This window comes from Gavia stellata, unplaced genomic scaffold (assembly GCF_030936135.1).
Source record: "Gavia stellata isolate bGavSte3 unplaced genomic scaffold, bGavSte3.hap2 HAP2_SCAFFOLD_34, whole genome shotgun sequence".
Taxonomy (NCBI): Eukaryota; Metazoa; Chordata; class Aves; order Gaviiformes; family Gaviidae; genus Gavia; species Gavia stellata.
The window spans coordinates 318,986-343,352 of NW_026776320.1; the positions used below are offsets into that span (position 1 = coordinate 318,986).

A 24,367-nucleotide genomic window follows, 5' to 3' on the forward strand; every position below is an offset into this window, starting at 1 on the left:
TATTGACCACAGAAAACTACAGTTACAACTCGGACAGAACACATGGCACGTTTCCACCTTACCTGATCAAACAATAAACGAAGCTGTCGTTCAGATTCCCCCGCCCATTTACTCAGGCAGTCGGCACCTTTTCTCATAAAAAAGGCTATTCTCCTGTCACCTTGGCTACATTCATTAGCAAGTGCACGAGCAACCAGTGTCTTCCCAGTCCCTGGAGGGCCATAGAAGAGACAGCCTCTGCAATTAAAAATACCAAAGATTCACATAAGAAAAAAACATCATGGCAAAGTACCTATTACAACCCTCATCCCTACAACACACAACTCTTCTCTCTAGCTTACACTTCACGTGTAAGAGAGCGGTAACAGCTGAAGCGTGAGAAAAGTCAAACCAGATGGAAGTTTTGTGTTCCTACACAACTCAACAAGGCAGTAAACAACATGAATAAAGAGGATCATGCAGATGTACAGAACCTTGAGAAATGATCGTAGTGTCCCAGAACAACACTTCCAAAACTGCTGACAAACTAACAGGGGTGGTTACAGCACAGTGGAGCCAAACAAGAACAAACTTCAGCACAGAATCTAAGACTGGGCTAACTTATGAATCACCAGTTCATTCTTCAATGATACACGGCACATTCATTCTTGTTTTCACAAAAGGCAAGATTTGATAGTAAAGCATTTAATTCTCCCGTAAAAAGCTTTAAGTTAGTGGACTTGGTCTCCCATTGCTGATGATAAATGAGGAGGAAGTCTGAAGCTGGGATATATAAATATAGCCATCAGATAAATATAGCCATCAGATAAATATAGCCATCAGCTAGAAAAGCCAATACACTGCTGTTTCAAAAAGAATTTAAATGAATAAAGAAGCAAAACACAGATTTTGTTGTCGTTCTTTGTAATACTTTTAAAGTTACTGAAAGCAAAGGATTAAAAGTCGTATTTCAATATACCATGATTGAGTTTTGCTGACCAAGAATATGTAAAGCTAACTAATAATTTCATTTCATAACTAAGTACAACAAACGCTGCAAGGTTCTAGTTGCAAGTCCTATCAATTGTAAACTTGATACTTGAGCACTTGAAAAAAAAGAGAGTCGGTGGGAGAGACAACTGGACTTCCAAGAAACAAATTACAGTTGACTACCAGTAGGTAATTCCTTCTTCCTGCTTATAAACTAATGAAGTTGACTTGTACGTAGAACTCAAAACAAAAACACTCCAACCCTGCCTTTTAAAGGCGAGACACTTTCAAAGTATATTCTCCCCACACAGTACATCTTTGATCCTACATATATTCTGGATTCTATCCATTTTTAAGAAATTACTTTTTACTACTGCTAAAAAACCCCATCAACACTCCTGAAAATTTTGAAGCATGGAAACATATTGATACCTCAGTTGAATATTCTCATGAAAATGGGTGACCAGCAGGTCGAGGGAGGTGATTCTTCCCCTCTACTTCACTCTCATGAGACCCCACCTGGAGTACTGCGTTCAGCTCTGGGGCCCCCCACGTAAGGACAGGGACCTGTTGGCGCAAGTCCAGAGGAGGGCCACAAAGATGATCAGAGGGCTGGAGCACCTCTCCTATGAAGACAGGCTGAGAGAGTTGGCATTGTTCAGCCTGGAGAAGTGAAGGCTCCGGGGAGACCTTAGAGCAGCCTTCCAGTACCCAAAAGGGGCCTACAGGAAAGCTGGAGAGGGACTTTTTGCAAGGGCATGTAGTGACAGGACAAGGGGTAATGGCTTTAAAACTGAAAGAGGGTGGATTGAGATCAGCTATAAGGAAGAAATTCTTCACCATGTGGGTGGTGAGGCACTGGAACAGGTTGCCCAGAGAAGCTGTGGACGCCCCAACCCTGGAAGTGTTCAAGGCCAGGTTGTATGGGGCTTTGAGCAACCTGCTCTAGTGGAAGGTGTCCCTGCCCATGGAAGAGGGTTGGAACTGGATGATCTTTAAGGTCCCTTCCAACCCAAACCATTCTATGATTCTATGAAACAATGTCTGTTACCTTGGAGGTTGAATTTTGAATCGCTCAAAGACTTCTGGGTAAAGCAAAGGAAAAACGACCATCTCTTTTAAAGCTGAAATGTGGTCAGAAAGACCACCTACACCATCAAACCGTACCTAAAGAGAAATTCAAAAGAACACATTTTATATGTTAAAGAAAGCTGCAACCTTGATAAGGTTCCATCAGAAATTGTATGTCAGCACAAAGGAAATGCTCTGGGCAATTTTCAAACTGCTTGAGAGAAAACTGTAAACCAAGGTAACTGTAGACAGCACGTTATTGAAAGCTTTCATAAACACTGGAAACATCTCACTGACACAATGAACTAAAAATACTTACTGAACAATCTGTTTGCATTGGATCAACGTCAGCCAGACGTGCTCCAATTTTCATTCGATCCTTGTGAATTCCCTTCAAATCGTCTTTCCGAAAGTTTAGTGGAAGACACCTGATTTGAATTAAGGAGAAAGAGAAAAGCGCTTTCTAACTTAGGATGCAGCTAGAAGGTTTTTGCTTTTATAACAATGGCAAGTGAATGCAGAAAACCTTACAAATGAGCTTAAACTTCCTAAATAGTTAAATACGTGTTCAAATTGTTTTCTATTTAATGTCTGTGAGTAAATAAAGGAAAAAGGTCACTGCAGGCATTAAACTGGGTTTACTTTAACAACTCTTAGCACTTACGAATAGCCACACCAGTCAACACAGCACATACATAAATGCAAGCTCTCACTACTTAAAAATTAGATCAAATGTTCAAGGTTTTTATAGATTTAAGAACAAGCATTTGAGATTTGCAAAAATACACTGTTTTCAGGTTTATTTTCCCTCTCGGTGAGCACAGTAAAAAAAATCCATTTAAGCAAGAGAAAAATAAGAATTCTAAAGATCATAGTAAGACAACAGAAAGAAATTATGGCAGTTTATAATAGCACTTAAGTTGTTCTGCATGACAGCATTAAGTAATTTTCAGTTCACAGCCTTCCTCAGACAACAGGCTGCTTGTTCTTCTCTTAACTGTAATCTAAGTTTTGTACTGGTTTTCCATGACTATACATGCTGGAAAAAACATCCCACTGCTGTTACACTTGGCAAACCTTTCTGAAAACAATGTCCATTTGGGCTTCACAAAGAGAATTAAGCCATGGACAGACAGGCAGAAACACTGGGACTACTTCACTTTGGCTTTATCCAACTTTCCTCAGTATCTTAACTCAACCAAGCATTATAAGAACATTCATAAGCATGGAAGAAAAGTTAATTAAAAGTGAAGGCAGTTCTGATGCTAAGAAAATTCATTTAGAGGGCAAGTACATAAAAGATGCTCTGGTATGAAGACCTCTCTGCAACTGGCAATCCCAAAACAGAGACACCAGTGGCAAATTTCAACATTGGCTGTGCCCAAATTCTTTACACATGAAACACCTTCCAAATACATCCTCCCGCACATGCTCTCAGACCTGGAAGTCTTAAGCAGCCACAAGCACCTATTTCCAAAAAACAGGTTAAACAGTTTTGCTGCGAAGTACAAAGCCCCACACCTTACACAAATCAATGTATTAACAATAATTCACAGAATCACAGAATCACAGAATCACTACGGTTGGAAAAGACCTGTAAGATCATCAAGTCCAACCTGAAAAAAAAAAAAAAAACAAAAAAAAAAAACCACACACAAACAACCCACGCAAGCCAACCACCACACAACAACAACAAGGCACAACACACCAAAAACCAACCCACCCAACACCACACAGCACCATGTCCATCAAGCTACATCCCACAATGCCACATCCACACGCTCCTTGAATACCTCCAGGGAGGGTGACTCTACCACCTCCCTGGGCAGCCTATTCCAATGTTTCACTACTCTCTCGGTAAAGAACTTTTTCCTAATATCTAGCCTGAACGTCCCCTGGCGCAACTTGAGGCCATTTCCTCTAGTCCTGTCATTAGTCACTTGGGAGAAGAGACCAACACCCACCTCTCTGCAACCCCCTTTCAGGTAGCTGTAGAGAGCGATGAGGTCTCCCCTCAGCCTCCTCTTCTCCAGGCTAAACAACCCCAGCTCCCTCAGCCGCTCCTCATCAGACTTGTGTTCCAGACCCCTCACCAGCTTCGTCGCCCTTCTCTGGACATGCTCCAGCACCTCAATGTCTTTCTTGTAGTGAGGGGCCCAAAACTGAACACAGTATTCGAGGTGCGGCCTCACCAGCACCGAGTACAGAGGCACGATCACCTCCCTGCTCCTGCTGGCCACACCATTTCTGATACAAGCCAGGATGCCGTTGGCCTTCTTGGCCACCTGGGCACACTGCTGGCTCATATTCAGCCGGGTGTCGATCAACACCCCCAGGTCCTTTTCTGCGGGGGAGCTTTCCAGCCACTCATCCCCAAGCCTGTAGCGTTGCCTGGGGTTGTTGTGGCCCAAGTGTAGAACCCAGCACTTGGCCTTACTGAACTTCATCCGGTTGGCCTCAGCCCATCGATCCAGCCTGTCCAGATCCCTCTGCAGAGCCTTCCTACCCTCAAGCAGATCAACACTCCCTCCCAACTTGGTGTCGTCTGCAAACTTGCTGAGGGAGCACTCTATCCCCTCATCCAGATCATCAATGAAGACATTAAACAAGACCGGTCCCAAAACTGAGCCCTGGGGGACTCCGCTTGTGACCGGCCGCCAGCTGGATTTCACCCCATTCACTACAACTCTCTGGGCTCGGCCATCCAGCCAGTTTTTTACCCAGCGAAGAGTGTACCTGTCTAAACCACGGGCCGCCAGCTTCTCTAGGAGAATACTGTGGGGAACAGTGTCAAAGGCTTTGCTGAAGTCCAGGTAGACAACATCAACAGCCTTCCCCTCATCCACTAGGCGGGTCACCTGGTCATAGAAGGAGATCAGGTTGGTCAAGCAGGACCTGCCTTTCATGAACCCGTGCTGGCTTGGCCTGATCCCTTGGGTATTCTGCACGTGTCCCGTGAGCGCCCTCAAGATGAGCCTCTCCATAACCTTCCCCGGCACCGAGGTCAGGCTGACAGGCCTGTAGTTCCCCGGATCCTCCTTCCGACCCTTCTTGTAGATGGGCGTCACGTTGGCAAGCCTCCAGTCATCCGGGACCTCCCCCGTTGACCAGGACTGTTGATAAATGATGGAGAGCGGCTTGGCAAGCTCCTCCGCCAGCTCCCTCAGCACCCTTGGGTGGATGCCATCAGGCCCCATAGACTTATGAGTCTCCAGTGGCATAGCAGGTCGTTAACTGCTTCCTCCTGGATCATGGGGAGCCTATTTTGCTCTCCATCCCTGTCATCCAGCTCAGGGAGACGGATACCCTGAGGATACCTGGTGTGGCTGTTAAAGACTGAGGCGAAGAAGGCATTAAGTACCTCAGCCTTTTCCTCATCCTTCGTGACAATGTTCCCCGCCGCATCCAGTAGAGGATGGAGATCCTCCTTGGCCCCCTTTTTGTTGTTAATGTATTTATAGAAGCTTTTTTTGTTGTCACTCACGACCGTGGCCAGGTTGAGCTCTAGCTGGGCTTTCGCCTTCCTAATTCCCTCCCTGCATGACCTAACGAGGTCCTTGTATTCCTCTTCACTTGCCTGCCCCTTTTTCCAGAGGTGGTAAGTTCTCTTTTTTTCCCCGAGCCTCAGCATAAGCTCCTTGTTCAGCCAGGCCGGCCGTCTTCCCCGCCGGCTCTTCTTACGGCACAGGGGCACTGCCTGCTCCTGCGAGCAGGACATACCAGTGCAGGCAGAGGACGAGGAGGAGACCCTACCTGATCAACGACCACGGAATGTTAGCAGAGGTTGCCAGTAACAACCCAGAAGTTCCAAGCTGCACCACCCTGTTGGAACTCTACTATGGAAGGCACCTGCAGCCCAGCAGTTGTCACACGGATGTACCATATACGTAAGGGCACGTAGGGAAGTCTCAGCCTGACCACTGAATACATTTAGCTCTTGCTGCCAGGAATAACAATACCTTTTTCTGTTGTCAAAAGAAGGAGAAAGTCCCTAGCCAATATTATGCCATAGCAGAAAGGCTTGCTAGTAAGGCTCATTTTAGTAGCTTTGTAAGATCATGAAAAAAACCCACTTACTTTGTTATAAGTTTGTCGAACAAAACAGATTGATTTGTAATGGTGTAACGACTTTGTTGAAGTCTGCAGCTTCAGCGGACCTCCAAATCCCCGTTTTCTTCATGGACTTGTTGTGCAGCTTTTGCATCAGCTCCGGTCTTCAGTGTTCTGGTGACTACAATGCATTAATGTATAAAATATTTTGAGACAGAAAATACGTTAGTCCCTTTATTTCACCGTTGCTCTAGTAAAATGTAAAAAAATCTGCAGTGGCTTGATTTTTTCTTTAAATACTGAATTGGAAGTTATTGTCATCACCACAGCATTCAACTTAAATTAATTATGTTTAAACTACCTACCTAAAAGCATGACTTGTATAGCAATTTTTTAATAGACTGGGAAGCCAATCTGATGAAAACAAACACGCAGCTTTTGTTCCATGCAGGAAGCAAGTTCATTCCAGTTACTTCTTTCTGGAAAAGTGAAAGCAACAAATACCTCTCTCTAAGGTGTTTTTACTCCATCCATGTCAAATTGTATCGAATAGTTTTTTTAAAAAAATATTTATGTGGGAAGTCTCTTCTTAAGATGCGTGGTTTTAGTCCATTGTTTAAGCATGCATCACTCATTTTCTGCATCCTGACACAAAAGCTCTAGAAGATAAGAAACGTCTCAAGATAAACTCCCAAATAGCAAAGAACTCAAACGCTTGCCTGCTTTAAAAACGATCTGCCCAGTATTTACCACACAGCATCCTTTGCCACGGGTCTGTTACTTGCACTATCATTAAAACAGTTAAGAGAGGTCAGTGAGGAAGTAGTGCACAATTAGAACTTGAATTACTACACACAAAGCGCATTTCAGGCCCCTTCCTGCGTTCAGCCCATCCATGGCTGGCAGGACGCTGCCTGGAAATAACACATTTTCCCAGCTGCCAGCAAGCAGCCTCACAGCACCAAGCCTGCTTGTGTACTCAGCACAGTGATTCAGTTCCAAGGTGAATCACTGAACTTCAGTGACACCTTCCCCACATCAGCGGGTTTGTGCGCCTCATGACTGAATTACTTTTTAACTCAAATATTACCTCCTATTTGCAAGAACGATTTTCAATTAATTTGTGTCCTGCAGACTCCAGAAAATCCGTGTCACAAAGAAACCTGAGCTAAGGAACAGATTCTCAGGCACTAGTGCCTAAGAGCAGGCTGGAATTCAAGCTGTGTTCTCCCCAAGCCTGACAGGAATTAATAGCATATCCTCCTATTCTCACCTACCTCTTTTCGTAAAACTCATAGGAAATTCACTATCTTTTCACTATCTATTTTCACAACTTCAGCTGCTTTGGGTTGATGAGTTCAGCAGTTTTTGTGGCCAAGTTAAATAGATGGAGTGACCCAACACAATCCTTCTCAGAAACCAGAGTAAAAAGGAATCCTAGGGAGTTACCACTACTTACCTTCTTTATATTCTTATTTTTTTTTGGTCTGACTTTGGCTTTGCCAACCGCCTACATTAAGAAAGAGAACAGAGGAGAGAAAGAAGAAAAGAATTATTGTATTAGAATATTGTATAGAAGTCTTGTATTGTACTGTTCCCCATCAAGACTAGGAAACCTGACCAAGTTTGTAATCCAGTGCTCCACATCATGCAAAGAAAAGCCTGTGGACCACACTGAGGATTCAGGTCCCAAGTCTGCTGCGTACCATATGCAGACAGTTCGGTAAGGACGCAACTTTCCTAACCGGCTAATCTTGAAGTCTCAATAGTGCAAATAACATCTCAGTAACCAAAGCGGAGGAGAGATCTCAAAAGAGTTGGGAAAAGATGCACGTTTTTTATACAAGCAGAAGACTTTGACTAAGAAGAGTGATTCTCGTTCTAAGACACTGACACTGACATTAACATAATCATACTGCCCCGCAGATTTTTAGCTGTAGATTTATCATGACATGACTCATTGTGCATGCTTTCACTTTTCCTTTTAATTCTATGAATTGAACAGGGATTGGACATCTAGAAATACAATACCTCGTAAAGTGTCTTCAATTGACATTTTCACTTAATATTTCCATGCTTTTGTCAAAGCTAGAGTCTGAACAGGGCGGCATGTTTTTTCTCATTGATTTCAAACAGTGTCCACTGAAGCATTCAATTTTGCCAGAGGAAAATTCCTAGGGAAAGAAAGAAGGAAATAAGAACATATTAATCTGAACCATGTATGTTGAGCTAAGAAGGGAATTCTCCCTCCTTTAGGCAAGTTTATTCTGTAAGTCTCATGACTTGATAGTGGTGCAACTCATGGCAGGTAAGCCTTGAACCACTTCGGCACCAAGAAGTAGCCCTCAGAAAAAAAACCCAGCCAACCAGCTTTCAAAGCTAAAGCTCCTCTCCGCCACACCTTTCTTGTGGACAACTTGAGCTTAATAGCCTTTGAAAAAATTATTGCGGCAAAACCTTTCAGATAAACTTAGTGTTTCATGAAAAAACCCCCACCTTTTATTTCAACATTGGTTCAGAGAAGCAGCCAAGCTTGACCTTGCATGTCCTGGGATTAAAATCTAGTTAGGAGAGTTTTTCTCCTCTTTCCGTTCCATTTGTGACCTCATTTGGAGGGATATTAAAAGATTTCCTTCAGGAGGATGGCATTTATCCACAGGAAGCCAAAGGGAACTCAAGATACACTTCTTTTATTACCATTGATCTTGTTCACATTGGTATTTCTGCAAGGAGGATGAGTACTATCACTTCTACTATGTGAGGAAAGCTGTGATGACCATGAGAGGTGGCTTGTTCAATTTACAACCCAAGGTTTCATTAGGAATACCCCAAACTACATCTCACACTGAAAAAGGCAGAAAAACGACCAGATTCTTCTACTTCTTGACACTAACTTTACCAAGAGGTACTTCCATTAGTAGTTGATGGAGATGGTGACAGAAGCGTGAAGAATGTCACTACAGGAGGGCAGTGATGCATGCGTAAGGCCCATGCAGGGCCATGCAATGAGAGCTGTGGCCACCTGCTGCTGAGGGGTCAGCCCTGAGCCACAGAGCTGGGCAATCCTGTAACTGTCTGACGGTCTTCTCCTCAGTCAACCTTGAACAAGTCATCCCCACCGTTCACCTGACAACTTCTCATGATAAGACAGACCTTTTGCACGAGGAGGATTTCCATCACCTTTCCTTCATCGCTCGTTTTAAGGAGCACCTCCCTTCCAGCAGTCCTCTGGGCTGGTGGAGCAAGGCCTCCTGAGACGCCTCCCGTAACTGGCTTTTGAATTGGGGCATCTGAGATGAAACCCCTGAAGACATTTTCTGCTTCTCAGATCCAGCACAGATGGATGTAACAAGACCTAAAGCTTAACAAGAGGCAGTCGGATATGTCAGAGTCACCCTTAACATTTTTCCTCTCAAAGGTTTAAGAAAGAAATCATAACAGAAAGCCTTTCAACTATTTTTCAATTTGACAGAGCCCTAGGTTTATTTGAAGAAGGCAGGGCTTTGTGCACACTCACACACAGGAGCATGTAAAGACTTAAACCAATACGTTCAGCGTTCATCACTGAGACAACTAGAAAAAAAAAGCCTAGACCAAGAAATAATGATGTTCTCTTACCTGCAAACACACTCAATAGTATTCCTACAGCTGGTATGACTATGGCTTTTCTATCATCCTATAAAATCTGTAGGCACGCCTGGGAACTCCCTAGAATGTTAGGTGACGTGATTAAAGGCTAATCTGCACAAACAAAAAGCAGCGAAGCACTGGCGGGCAGAGGCACCCCGGTAACTCAGCGCGGGGGGAACAGCCGGGCCCCACTCCTCACAAGGCCATGGGTCAGCCCAAGGCCTGGCTCCAGGGTGAGGGACCCCCCAGGGGCGTGGGCAGGAGAGGCCTCAGGGGTCACCTCACCTTGTAACAGGTTCTGGGTGTTCACTTCCAGCAAAAGCTGGAAGTTATAGTCATTTCTGCCCTGTTTTCATGAGAACTCTATTTCAGGAATATGACAATCAGCAAGTAAAGGAAGAGGTCATGTGTCAGCGGGGATGAACTTTTGGGGAGAGTTTAATCTGTGTTAGTTGTGGTGTAAGTTGTGAAAAATCACGACCACTAAATACTACAACTGTACTTTGACATAGAATGTTTATTTTCCATAAAAATCTGAAATTGAGCATCACATAAAATATTGCAATAAATATTACATAATATAATTAACAGACATTGAACTGAAGTCTACATGCAGTGCTTGCGCAGTATTTTGCTTCTGTTTCTGTCTGCCCATTTTATATTTTATTATTGCCTATGACATTATTCATCTACTCATTTATGCGTTCTAAAAGCAGAATCAGTATGATGATCTAAAGGAGTGAAATATTCAGCTAAGGTAAGATACTGGTGGCTTAGGCAAAAATAATTTGAATCGGTGAGAAGTGTAAAATAAAAATTTGCATGTGTGAGCACTGGAAGTAATATGAGCAGATGCAGCGCAGCTTACACAATGCACATAACTATTGTGGCTCTGTCTTATGAAGAGGTAAATTCTATCACATTAAGACTAATTTGATTATCTTGTGTTTTTAGAACAAATTATCTTGTGTTTTTAGAACAAATAGTGCATCCTGGCTTTTGTTGAAATGATTGCAGGAGTATACTTGACATTTACTTTCTGTATTGTAGTTTTATTTCACAGAATCACAGAATCACTACGGTTGGAAAAGACCTGTAAGATCATCAAGTCCAACCTGGAAAAAAAAAAAAAAAAAAAAAAAAAGCCAACCACCACACAACAACAACAAGCCACAACACACCAAAAACCAACCCACCCAACACCACACAGCACCATGTCCATCAAGCTACATGCCACAATGCCACATCCACACATATGCTTTATAAACGTATTTCACCGGAAACCACATTCTTGTATAGCTCTCTTGTCCAAGGAATATCGGAATGTGCAGGCTGATGCATGAAGTACAGAGGTTCAGCTATAATTTCTGGATTAAATCCTTCATTCACCAGATGCATTTTCTGATGCTTGAAAGTTGCAGTGATTTGCATAACATCCTAACAAAGAAGTAATTCAAGTAAAATGCAATGTTCCATTTCAGCCTGTGTCAGTGAAAATTGGATGCAATTACTGAGTAAAATGAATCATACCATTTTACTATGGAATGTCTTCAGTTAGACAGAATGATCTGATTCACAGGTACAGTGAAATCTCAGTCTAAATGCAGCATTTATTTCTTACTCATTTCTCTATCAAAGCCACATGCGAGCTTGGAAGTTTCTGTTTCAAAATAAGAATGTTCTTTAACTTTCATTGGTGCAGCTGATCACAAAATCTCTAGTTCATGGGACACTTGGCGATGCTCTGCAGAGAGCTGGCTGATTTTATGGTACTGGCTCTCCTCTCATTTCCAGCTGTTAAACTTCATTTAAGACATTAAATACAAATACGCTAAACGCCTTCCTGTGTTATTTTTCTGTGTAAGCATTTGCTGTACAGCAGTGACTCAAATGCCAATTCATGAACAAGTTGGTCTACACACGATAGTCAGTGTACGAGAGCAGAAGTGGTATATAAAATAATCTCATTTAAAAGGTGGCTTACATTAAGGGAAAAGCTCAAAACACACTGTTTTCAAGCACTGTTATTACTTGTACAGTGTTTTCAATGTAGCCAACATTTTCTTTCACTTCTCTTGCTGAAACAGGCCACTTTTCAGTTCTTGTTTTTCCGTCTTGATCTGTAATATGATCTGTAACATGCCTGATTTCCTCTTCACACTGCTACTCCATTTCCACAGCTCCCAGATCATTTAGTCTTTGGCTTCTGAGCTGAGACTGCTAATAAGTTTGCCAGCTCCTTCTCTCTTTTGGCAGCACTTAGGACAGGATCCACGCTTAGACCACCAAGTCATTTCACACAGGCACCGAATAGCTGCCAGATGGTAATAATGTTCAGTCATTACCAGGTGGGATTGCTTCAAACTGAATAGCTAGCATGAATTTGTCTTGGTAATTATTTAAAAAGTTGTAATGATAAGATTAAAAGTTCAATAAAGACAGGTACTAAATATTTTAAATGTGTGTTATGAATACAGATTGCTGAGATTTTCTGTTTAAATGATCCCTTGATGTTATTTTAATAAAGTCAGATTTTTCTACAAGGAAAGATGAGTTTTGGAAAAAAAAAAAAAAAACAAAACCAAAAAACCCCTAAAAACCTCAAACCAAACCAGAGCACAAATAATGCAAAACTGAAATCACTCCCTGCATGCTCTTAGAAACCTCTTCCTAATATCCTTCTGCAAACAAGAAATAAAGCTAGCAAAAGTCAAGTGAAAAACCTACTATCTCAGAGCCTCGGAGTACACTGGTTCTATGCATCATTGTCCCTGGGCCCCTGCTCTTCTTCTAGAGTCAAGTCAGGGAGGTTGAGAAGAACAACTCTCAGCCTGTCTGGTTTTCACAAAATCAGTCAACCATGGTTGCAAGTTATATTAGAAAGAGCCTACGTATGGACTGCTGAAAAATTTTCAAGATTGATTTGATCTTAAATCCAATTTTGCATGAGAATTTCATATTTTTGTTTGTCACTCTTGATTAGGATGAACTCTTTCTCAAGACACATCTGGTTTTTTCAGAAGGGACTGAATTATCTGTCCACTCAGAAAATTGTGAGTTCAGCATTCATCCTATTATCCTCCCCTAAGATGTTTTTTAAAGTAACGATATGTTTTTTTGTAATTTTGAGGGTTTTTTCTAAGATTGTTTTTATCTGCTTTAATAAGAATTTACACATGTGTAGATGTTCATCAGTTAGTACTGATAGTATCTTTGGTAGTAAGCTAGCTAAAAAAAGCTTTAGTCAGAGAACACATAAATGCAAACAGGTTTAATCGCTTCCACATATATAGACCCTAGAGCTCCATATAGACTTTCTCCATCTAATGGAACCATAAAGACAAGTCTGTTCCAAAGGTTTTTCCGAGAAGAGGGCACTGCTGTCCTGAGGCACCGTAGATAACCTATGCTAACTGCATTTGAAGATACATTTACTTAGTACAGTAACCTATTAGTGAAAAAATAGCTTTCCTCAATTCTTTAAACTATCTAAAAATTACACTTCTCTCTAAATGTATACTCTCTCTGTGTGCTTTCTCCGTTAGGTTCCCATCTTGTTCGCAGTCAAATTTGTGCCTTTCAGGCAATTTGTCAGTATTTAGGGAGAGGCAAAACTGCCGAATGCCTCTCGGCATCCCCTAACAGCACAAAACAGTCTGCTCAAACTTTCAGAAGATGTAATGTGGGGCCCTTTCCTGCTCTCTGCAGATGATACTCTCCTGACCTGTTGCAGAAGGTCATCCTGTGGGGAGTACACGAGGGGTGTATTCCTTGCACTTTTAAGGTGCCTTTTCCTATCCCTTTTGTGTTTTGGTTAGGCAGCAGCAGTCTTGGGATCAGTTGCTGTAGCCCAGCATGCCTGCCCATGCTGTTCCCTAAGAAACAAAGCACTGAAATGGCTTTTAAAACAGTCCAGGTGTATACTTAGCATACCAAAAACCAGCATCTGGGCAAGACTCTAAGGACAGGACAGGAGGACATACCTGAAAAAACACCTGGTTGCTAGCTCTCTACAAATAACCCCCCTTATCAGAATCCAAAGGGGAGGCTCCGTCGTTCTTCCTTTCCTTCCCTTTAATATAAAGAATCCAATTCTGTAGGTGTTACTCAAATATGTGACTCAAAAAGCTCCAACACAGATTTAGTTGACCTTCTTCTGAAGGTTAGTTAAAGCTTCCGCAATGCATTTGTCCCTTCTGACACTAAAAATCAAGCCTGACTGCCGAGATGCCTATGTGAATGCCCTTTTAGACTTTTGGTACAGGATACAAATATGATTCTAAGTTAAACCTGCAGAACATACGCAGTGGTATGAGCAATACGCAGACCTCAAGTCATGTTATGGTGGATCTATGTAACGATTGGCATCTGTTCTAAGCTTCAAAAACTAGGCATGTATCTTAGATATTGTTTGCAGACCGTAGAAGGTGATAAAAATGAGAAAATGACACAAGTCTATTGGTAGACATAATATTTGAGTTACTCACCAAACGGAGATACTTGCCAAACAACAGAATGTTACAGCATTCTCAAGTTAATGAAAATTCACTAGAAGGCAAAGATTGCCTAATTCAGTGCATCCACTGATGCCGAGAAGCACTCATGTGGTACAAGGGAAGAGTGAGCTTCAGAATATGCTGAGAAACTGCATCACACTGAGTAAATGCTAAGCAGGCAGATAGAGCTCTTAGATGAGTGATGATAGCGGCTTTTGGGAAACCTGTCAATGGGAGAAAAGCAAATAATTATAAATGTACTGCTTGCATTAATAATTTTGCTGCAAACAGAATTATGTTTGGAAGGTAGAGGGAGAATTGTCTTTTCTTCTGAGTCTTTGTCTGTCCCGTCCTTTAGTCTTTACCTCATGAGTACATCTCCTTAGTCTCTCAGCTTCTTTAGTCTTTCTGCCTGTAAGGCTATTAAATCCTCTCATCTGCTGTGTCTGTGGGAGAAAGTCCATACCCTTCACAGGCGAGTGCAGACCGACCGCGCACACAGTGTTCCCTCGCCACAAAGCGAGAATGGGAAAGCTTCTGAAGAGCCGCTGTGCTGCTCGGCTGCTATTTGCAATAGGAAAAACTTTTACAAAGTTGATTGGCTTGACAAGAGGAAGGATTCCCCTTTGCTTCCCAGGGAAGTAAGGTGAAGCTTCATTATTCAGGTCAGTCTCAGAGGAACACTTTTCTCCCAAGGCCCAAGCACTTGTACTGCCCATATTTCTTTTTAGTATAGACCTGTGAAATTCTGTCACTATGGAATCTGAGCAGCTGTTAGAGACTGACTTTATTGGCCTTATGTTTAAGAAATAAAGTTCAGCCATGGAATAGCTATGTGAAAGGTCACTAACTGGAATTACGCCCTTGTTATGCCAAGACAAAAATGGTTTAAAGTGTACTATGCTTTTAACTAAATGAATTTCTCCCTATCTTGGCTTAAAAATTCAAGTTCTGTCTTTTTGTGCGCCTGTTTTGTTGCTAAATTTATACCAGCTAAATTTTCAGAGAGCTGCAGTTGTACTTTGTTAGCACACATCCTCACCTGTACTTCCCGATGTGAAGATACATGAAGCAGTGTTTCTTGTGTTACTGAAAACTTTACGGTGAGATGGAACGGGGTGATCTGGCACCTTGTCTAATTTGTCTGGCGTAGTGTGAAGATGCTGGAAAGGAGAGCTAGTGCTCATCAGCCAGACAGCAACATTATTTTCCAAGAGATGAAAAAGAAAGTCTTTCTCTGTTGATCCCAATCAATCTGCCAAGTTAAAGAATTTATATGCTTATTATTAAAATAAGAACAACTACAGACCCGATAAGCTGCATTGGAATGATAGACACTACTGCTGCGTACAGTGAACCTGCGTACAGCAGAACTAACCCATCTATTCGACAGTGGAAAAAAAAAATCATGGTTTAATGTCCCTCTATTTATCTTGTGGATTTAATTGTAGTAAGTAAAACTCCCTGTTCTAAAACAGACAAAAGACTAAAGCAGGCTACATGAAAGAGTTTTGGTCTTCAGAGTTGTTTCAGGATTAATTTAGGTTCACCCTTTTCACACTTGAATGTGCACAGGAAGGCCCACCAATTCCTTGTTTCAGAATTGTTTGAGCGAGGTACTGTCTATGGGGCAGAAACATTAAATACAAGCTAAAGAGAGGAGATGAAAGGAAAAACGTAGGATATATAGATGGAGAAGAAAAGGAGGGAATATTAGGAAAGAGTGACTCCTAAGAAAGAGTATGTGTCTCTCTGAGTGAGACTACAGGCATACAGTCAGCTGCAGTCCAGAAGCCATACTGCCATGACCTCCCCTATGCCTGGAATGACAAGCTTGATACCTGCTTTTGGCTGCAGTAACCTGGCGGTACCACCTCGCTTGCTTCTGATTACTGGACTTCAGGATTCTCCAAAACATTCACAAAGGCTACGTGCCCAGGAATTTATAACACACTCCATAAGAAGGAGCTGCTCAGGACAGTGAAGCATTTTCTTAAATCTAGACAAACTCAAGGCACGCTGGAGAAAATAATTATTCATACACTGATGAATAACTTGGGATTTAGCTGTAAATGCATACAACTCAGTTGTTCCCCATCTTACCCAGTGCATGCTTAATTGGCAGTCTCAGCAAAGCCTTTGTATTCTTCTTACAGTATCGACTAACGGTGAAGTTTTGGCATGGTTTGGTTTGGGGTTTTTTTGCCAAGGCCCTCTGTCAAAGTAAGAGGTAACTGCTTGCAATGTGACTGTGTTACTTCTCCTTTGCGTTCTTTTCACCAGGTTTCACAAAGGGGCATTTTGCTGCACGTATATCCAGATTTGTATCTCTGCGTGGTCAGAAATAAACTTACTTGTTCCAATGAGTCGGTAGACTCTGGTGTATTTTCCCTGAAGGCAGGGAGGCAGGGGAAGTCCTGGAGAGAGAAAGAACACATGAAGCATTCAGTCAGTTAAAGAGCAGGTAAGACTCTCCAGAAATGTTCTGCAGTCCCAGGGAAATGTAAACAGCCCTGTGTGTGTTGGCCCCGACGTCAAGTTCATGTCCTACTTCTCTGAGGTACCTGAGATGTCCCTGAGATACCTGAGGTACATAGCCTTTAGGTAATTGCCCATGTAGTTAGTATTACAACGAGCCTAGAAGTGCGTACAAGACCAAGGATCTCTCATGCAGACTTTGAATAGTGATCCATCAGGCTGCCCAAATGTCCACTGTGGGAAAAAAAAATTTTCAGGATAGAGCTAGCCTTTTAATAGCCTTTTAATAGCCTTCGTGTTTTGAACAGGTGCTACATAACCTCTGCTCTGAAATTTGGAAAATTTGCAAATTGCAAGTTGCAAAATTTGCAAAATTGCAATTGAATTCAAGAAAATTGGTCACCAAACTCCCTGGCTTTGGTTTGTCGGGGTTTTTTGGTGCTATAGAGTCAGAAAGTGGGGAAACCCGGAGTTTTGTTTACTTACTCTCTCTGCTTTGCTCCTCTTTGTTTCTTTTCAGCTTTTCCTCTGCAGTCACAAGGATCAAAAACATTTCCTCGTAATGAAAACTGAGATTCTTAAGCATCTCTGGGTGTTCAGAGCCTGAGCTTGAAGTAAAACACAAAAGGCTAAGACAGTAGTCAACGGCATTGAAATGCACAATTAACTATCTTCCAGTATTTAGGCAACCACAGCACTAATGACAAACAGGAAGGCTTTCCAAACACAGTGAGCCCAAACATTCACTAAGAATTCAAGTGAAGGTTCTGTTTTCCAAGTCATCTGCCAGCTTTTTCAGTTACACAACATGCTACCCTTGCTAAAAGCAATCTAATCAGCAGGCAGCAAAAGTTCCGTTTTGAAGCTCACCCTACTGTCTCGTTAATAGGAATAGGTTAAGAAGTTTATCTGATTGAGGCAGAGAGGCACAGAAGACAGCTTCAGAGAAGTGTAAGGCAAGCAAAGAAAGGAAATAATCTAATCTGACTTCAGCTACATACAGTGGACGTTGTTCTGTGTAAGTACTGAGAAATTACCTATAAAAGACATGAGAACATTATAATTTAGCTAAGTGTATAACCAGTGCTTTTTCCAGCATCTGAATGATAAGTAAACAGATATTTTCTTACCAACTTTTTGATTTTGTACTTTGATTAGTGTCCTGTATTCGGTTAGATCCTTTCTGCCCCTGTGCATCACTCATAGGAAGGTTGCGTGGGTAATCTGAACATACTCAGTTTATCCAAGCAGATGCTCTCCTGAAGCTCCACACCCGTAGTGTTTCACTGGTGACTGCATGCCCACACATACAGCTGAAGCCTCCTTTCTGTCTCCTGGATGTCCCAGGTCTCCTGTTCTGTAGTTCCTCAGCTTTGCAGCTATCTTCAAGCATCTGACTGAAAGGGAATCGGACGTTGCACCTTAGAACGCAGTGTGTTTGCTGACTGTATGGAGAGTGAATTGTTAAAAGCAAAAGCAGTCAATTACGCTCTGTTAGTTTATGTGCTTAAAAGGACCATAAGCAGCAAGGCAGAGCGTTGTACCAAAGGAAAGGACTACTCTGTTGAAACGACTGTTTCAGTGTAATGGAAGAAGTGTAGTGATGTTGCTGTGTACTCCTAACTCCAATACATTCAGTATACAGCAAATGTTTCCATAGCATTTCTCTCACATTGTCGTATGTTCTCTGCAGTAGGTACAAAGGCCTCATTAGGTTGAAGAGTATTTTCTGACAAACACATTTTTTAAGCTTAGTCATACAAACCTCGGAGGACAGTCTTGTTACAGACTGTAAATGCTGAAAAAGGACACTATACTATATGCCTCTGGCTGCCTAATGGGTTGAAGAAGTAGGCAATACTACATGAATACAGGAAGGCATATACACTGTTGGCTAACAACTTAAATCACACGGACTAAGCCTTTCATTTCTAAAAGTCAAAATCACAAGCTGAACAGCTTTTGAAAAAGGTTGCTAAATACACATGGGTGTGCTGCATTCCTGTTTGTGTACTATTTAATTTTTCATAAGAAGGATCTTCTATCACTGTATGAATGTTCTCTGAGGCATAATGATGGTGTTCGGATTTTAGAAAAGCTGTAGGCCATTACTTTTTTCCCTACAATTCATTTTACTGAATAATTAAGAGATTACATTATGTCACCTGATTAGAATATATTAATTAAGCTTAGAGACTTTGTTCCGTTCACATACTAAATATTTCATTTCATTTGCTGTGTTTGGAGGACATAATTCTGGGCCGGTCGTATGGTACATTGGCACATTATGGAAGGATTGGACTCTCACCCTGACTGGAGGAAAAGATTAAAGAAGCTGTAAAGGAGACCACATGACTATGGAGTAGGTTGTCTGAAAGCATGAATGGCCTGTCAGAGAGCAAGAAAAACAGGAAGCTAATGGCTAGGAGGGAGGGTCAGGCAGAGGAACGGTTTGGTTTATTTCTAATAATGGAAGTAGAGATGTGTGATTTTGCTGTTGCTGTTCCCTTGTGAAGAATGTATTTTAAAGGTGGGTTTTTCTGTCCTTGAAGGCAAGGACAACACTGGGAAGTACACACAAAGTGAGGTCAAGAAGACTGAACAGTCTCAGCTGAAATAAAAACGACAGGATCAGCAGAAGAGAGAGAAAACATTTATCCTAGAGCGTAATATGGTTACGGGTCTTTCCTAGCAGTCCTAGATTTCAGTCCATTTCCTTAGTAGCAGAAACTGCACCTGTGTCATACATCCTGGTATGTGTCCTGAGGAACTCCCTGTTCCTACTTGGTGATGCTAATATACAGGATTTCATTTAGTCGGTATGTTAGAACATTTGTTTTATGTCTTGGTACACATACCAACTAATGAGCCCTCACGGGTTCATATGGAGTTATGGAAGTATTGCCAACCTGTATGAAAGATGGGAAAAGAGGAGTAGAAAGGTTGAATAAATTGCCCAGTATTACCTAATACGCCAGTAAGAGGGCCAAAATTGCAGCTCAACATGCTGTACTCTGCTCCAAGCAGCGCTACCTTGGGACCACCACTTTAAAAGAGTTCTGAAGTAACCATAAATTTGTATGTGAAAATACTGAGCTGAAGGAAATCACCACTAACAAAGGGAATCTGAGTCTCCCTGTAGTCAGTGGAGTTGTAGCTACCTAAGCCAATAAATAGAAACAGCAATGAGATGATGCTAAAGCATCTGCCCAGGCTGTTCTCTTGCTGATGGATGATTGTTTCTGCTGGTACATTGGAGAGTTTCAGATCTGAGTCCTTTATTACACTAATTAATTCCACATATTTTTGGTGCTTATGCATTTGATATTTAAACAAGACTATCGCTTTCCCCTCTTTTTTATCCAGCATATGTGTATGTCTCTAGGAAGTGCTTGCAGCTTGGAATGGCTCTGATTTCCTGTTTTTGAGCAAAAGCATGAAGCAGTAGAAAGTCAGTAGTAAGTCAAACACAGTACAGAACTTACCTTCTCCTATCACCGCTGCTTTTGCTGCACGTGTATTAACGCAGTGCAGGAGAGATCTAGGGTGGATGCTGAAGCTGAGAAAAGCCACCACACAGCCCAGCTTGGCCAGCCCGAAGCAGACGTAGATGAGGTCAGGTCCATTACCCATCAGCAGGGCCACTGTGTCGCCTTTTTTCAGATTCCCAGAGTGTAGGAAGACCTGCGCTACACTGCTGATCCTCCTGTCCGCATCCTGGTAGGTGTTCACCTTCCCTTCGGAGATGAGGAACAGCTTGTGGGGAATCTTTCCCACTCTCTGCATGAACAGGTCAATTATGGAGAGAATTCCACTGCTTGCCCACTTCTTTGCTCTTGCTTTTAAGCTCTTGCACCTCAAGAAGTAGATCAGATCTTCCCAGAAAGATGGGAAAAAGGTCTTCAGAGACACAAGCAGCAACACTAGTCCTCCAGCAACTGTCAAAAGCCACGTGCATAGCCACGTGCAAAGTGACAGCCCCGTGCAAGCCCATATTATTTCCTGGGGGGGGGGGGGGAATAATAGATTAGCTATTTCAGAGGTATAAAAGACATTACTATAATTAATAATGAGTTTTAAGACAGAGACTGGGAGTTAATAAGCTAATTACAATTCCACCATTTAATTTGAGAACTTTTAAAAATACCATATTGGAGTTCACCAGAATACAAAGGCCCAGAACAATATAAAAAAGAAAAAGGGAGTAAAGAGTGAAAAAGATTGTGCAGTTTGTCAGGGCAGAGGAGTTCATCCAGAGTAAAGAATGTGGCCAGGGTGACAGTAGAATGAAAAAGACACTGGCAATTAAAAACAAGTTGGAAGTTTAGAAATGTAAAAAGGATCCAAAAACCAAATGAAAGAAAACGAATTCAGGAAGCAATTTGACACATTTTTTTTTTTTTAAAACTTGGAGTCATAATTTTGTCTAGATTGTTTTTGTACCCTGGCAAATCCCCAAAAAGTTGGAAACAAACAGTTAATTCGTATGGTATCGTATGTGTATTATGGATGTATGCTAAGTATTGTGCATCTGTAAGATGCGCCCAACATGCTCTTCTTCGCTGCCTGCGTTGTTTTTGTGGTCCCATGGAATTTGAGACCATCATCTAATCCTCCACAGGTTTGAGCAGTCTGATGAACATGCACACGTTTCAGGCAATACACTGTGTACCTTCTCAGGTAGCCAGGTTTCACCTCAGGATTTTCTGGCATTTGCAATACATGGTGATTCATAACTTTGCATTATTTATCATTTTTTCAGTATTTAGAACAGCACCCTGAAGTCTCAAACAACATCATGCACAAGCACGTACTAAGATTTGGAAAAAAACCTTTCTAGCGTCAGTGTTATTAACTTTGTTAGCGTATTTCAGGCAACCAGTAATTGCCATCTCTTGAAACGGTCATCGAGGAGGACTTATGAAGATCACACAAGATCCCTACAATCTGATGTGCGTAACATCGACCGGTCTCCTTTTTGAAGTTTCAGCCATGATTACTACAAATACTTGAAACACCTTGTGTGACAATCTAGGATTCAGGAACACTTGAGCAGTCTGGGAGCCTTTTCTAAATGATGTGGCCTCCACTCTGCAGTTTAGAAATATTTTACTGACAAGCTGGACTTTTGGTATGTTCATCAAGATTGCTTACATTTTTAACAACATTCCGTGACTATACTAACTTGTGGACTTTTTTGCCGCAGGCAGGGTCTTGTATGTACCATAAAGCATAGGTAAAGTTGTGTGGGTAAAAGAGCAGGTAAGACTCTCCAGAAATGTTCTGCAGTCCCAGGGAAATGTAAACAGCCCTGTGTGTGTTGGCCCCGACGTCAAGTTCATGTCCTACTTCTCTGAGGTACCTGAGATGTCCCTGAGATACCTGAGGTACATAGCCTTTAGGTAATTGCCCATGTAGTTAGTATTACAACGAGCCTAGAAGTGCGTACAAGACCAAGGATCTCTCATGCAGACTTTGAATAGTGATCCATCAGGCTGCCCAAATGTCCACTGTGGGAAAAAAAAATTTTCAGGATAGAGCTAGCCTTTTAATAGCCTTTTAATAGCCTTCGTGTTTTGAACAGGTGCTACATAACCTCTGCTCTGAAATTTGGAAAATTTGCAAATTGCAAGTTGCAAAATTTGCAAAATTGCAATTGAATTCAAGAAAATTGGTCACCAAACTCCCTGGCTTTGGTTTGTCGGGGTTTTTTGGTGCTATAGAGTCAGAAAGTGGGGAAACCCGGAGTTTTGTTTACTTACTCTCTCTGCTTTGCTCCTCTTTGTTTCTTTTCAGCTTTTCCTCTGCAGTCACAAGGATCAAAAACATTTCCTCGTAATGAAAACTGAGATTCTTAAGCATCTCTGGGTGTTCAGTGCTTGAGCTTGAAGTAAATCTTTTTACTTCCAAAAAAGTAGGTGCCCCCCAGGACCTCCAGGGCTGTTTCTGCTTTCCAGCCAGGCAGCCTGCCGCAGGTGCTGGTGCCGGGGGTTGTCCCTCCCCAGGTGCAGGGCTTTGCGCTTCCCCGTGCTGCAGTTCTTGGGGCTGGTGCCTTGGCTGGGTACGACCCCAGGTTGATGCAGAGAGCAGCACCATCGGTGACTCGGCGCAGGAGGAGGATTTGGGTGCCGCCGTAGGGAGGCTGCCCCGGGCAGCGCAGGCTGGTAGGAGAGCGGAGCCCCGCGACGTGGGGCAGAGGGTGTGGTGAGGAGGAGGACGGGCCTGGGGTGATGAGCGATGGGGCACGGGCTGGCCCTGGAGACCCCCCGGCTGGAAACATCTGTCCGGGGACCAGCTGCAGAGATGCAGGCCTGGAGCTGGGCCGCACTTGCCTGCGGGCAGTTTATTTGGATTGATAGATCTGGGGCCTTCTGATGGACTTGCAGGCCGGCTCGCGCCCCAGCTGCTGGCCCGGCCCTGGTTTCGGCAGCTCCTGGGGCCTGGTCCTAGTCGGGCCGGTGGGGTGGCCTCTTGGGTGGCTGGCAAGAGTCCGGGGAGCTGCCGGCCCTCCTCTTCGGGGCTCGCCGAGGCCCTCCAGGGGAGCGGTCCCTGCCCCGGCTGGGAGTGGAGGGACCTGCCCCAGCCTCACCCGCATCCTCCTGCGGCTCTTCCTGCTCCCCGTGGGTGGGAACGGGGGCGTCGGGGGGGCTGCTGGGACCCCCACGAAGAGCAGCGCTTGAGGTGCCGGGGCGCTCCTCTTCGCCGGCTCCCGCAGGGCTGCCGGAGGGGCCTGGGCCAGGGGCAGGAGACCCCCTTCGGGAGGCAGCAGGCCGAGGGGCAGCCGCAGGGCTGCCCTCCCGCTCCTCGACGGCATGGCCGTCCTCGAGGCCCAGCAGGCGGTGGGCCTCCCTGCTGCAGCGCTGCACGGCGACGTTGATCAGCTGGTGTACGAACGTCGCCGCGCACTCGTGGAGGCTGGCCTGCAGCAGCCGGACCAGGACCCCTTCGTCCAGCCCAAAGAAGCCCAGGACGGAGAGGGTGAGGTCCTCCAGCACAGCTGCCGTTGAGGGCTCCTCCGCAAAGATCAGCCCCAGCTGCTGTTGCAGCCAGGGCAGAAAGCGCTGGAGGAGAGCTGGGTGCTCGTCGAAGAGGGAGGCCCAGGTGTCGGGCTGGAGGCCGCCCACTGGAGGCCTGGGCCCCGACTCCACCGCCCGCGGCTGGGGTGTGACAGGGCGCGGGGGGCTCTGGGTGGCTGGCTGCCTGGGCGCTCCTCCTGCCTGGCGGGTGCTAAGTGATGGTGATGCCGACCCAGATGGTGTGATGATGACCTCTTCGAAGTCATCATCTGCCCGCACCGAGTGCACGATGGACTGCACTCTCCTCTTGCAGAGGGGGCACTCGGGCTTGCTCTGAGCCCACCGCAGGATGCACCCGTAACAGAACTGGTGGAGGCACGGCATCACGTAGGCAGCATCATCCCAGCTGTCCAGGCATACTGGACAGCGGTCGCCTACCTCCATGGCCATGCTCTCCACTCACTGCGGTGGGCGGGGGGAGCCGGGGGTGATGAACTGCTCCCTCCCTTTGGCGCTGCAGCAGCGGGTGTTGTGCTGGAAAAGGAAGAGAGGCCACGGTCATTGGGTGGCCCGGCGAGGGGTGGAAGAAATGCCCAGGTCCCTCAAGAAGGAAACCCTCCCAGCTCCCCAGGGTGAGGTTTCCCCACCCAGCTCACC

The 24,367-nt window shown here is 43.8% G+C and overlaps 1 protein-coding gene across 1 annotated transcript in view; it reads right to left on the minus strand.

Moving 5' to 3' along the window:
- LOC132320843 (ATPase family AAA domain-containing protein 2-like) overlaps nucleotides 1-24,160 on the minus strand; it is a 38,604-nt gene extending 14,444 nt beyond the window's left edge. The window contains exons 1-5 of the mRNA XM_059834469.1: nucleotides 24,149-24,160; nucleotides 23,496-23,731; nucleotides 2,360-2,468; nucleotides 2,021-2,136; nucleotides 63-237 (exon numbers count right to left, since the gene is read on the minus strand). Of these exons, the coding sequence (XP_059690452.1) occupies nucleotides 63-237; nucleotides 2,021-2,136; nucleotides 2,360-2,468; nucleotides 23,496-23,731; nucleotides 24,149-24,160 (648 nt within the window). The remainder of the gene's footprint in view (nucleotides 1-62; nucleotides 238-2,020; nucleotides 2,137-2,359; nucleotides 2,469-23,495; nucleotides 23,732-24,148) is intronic.
- Nucleotides 24,161-24,367: the final 207 nt, after the last annotated feature.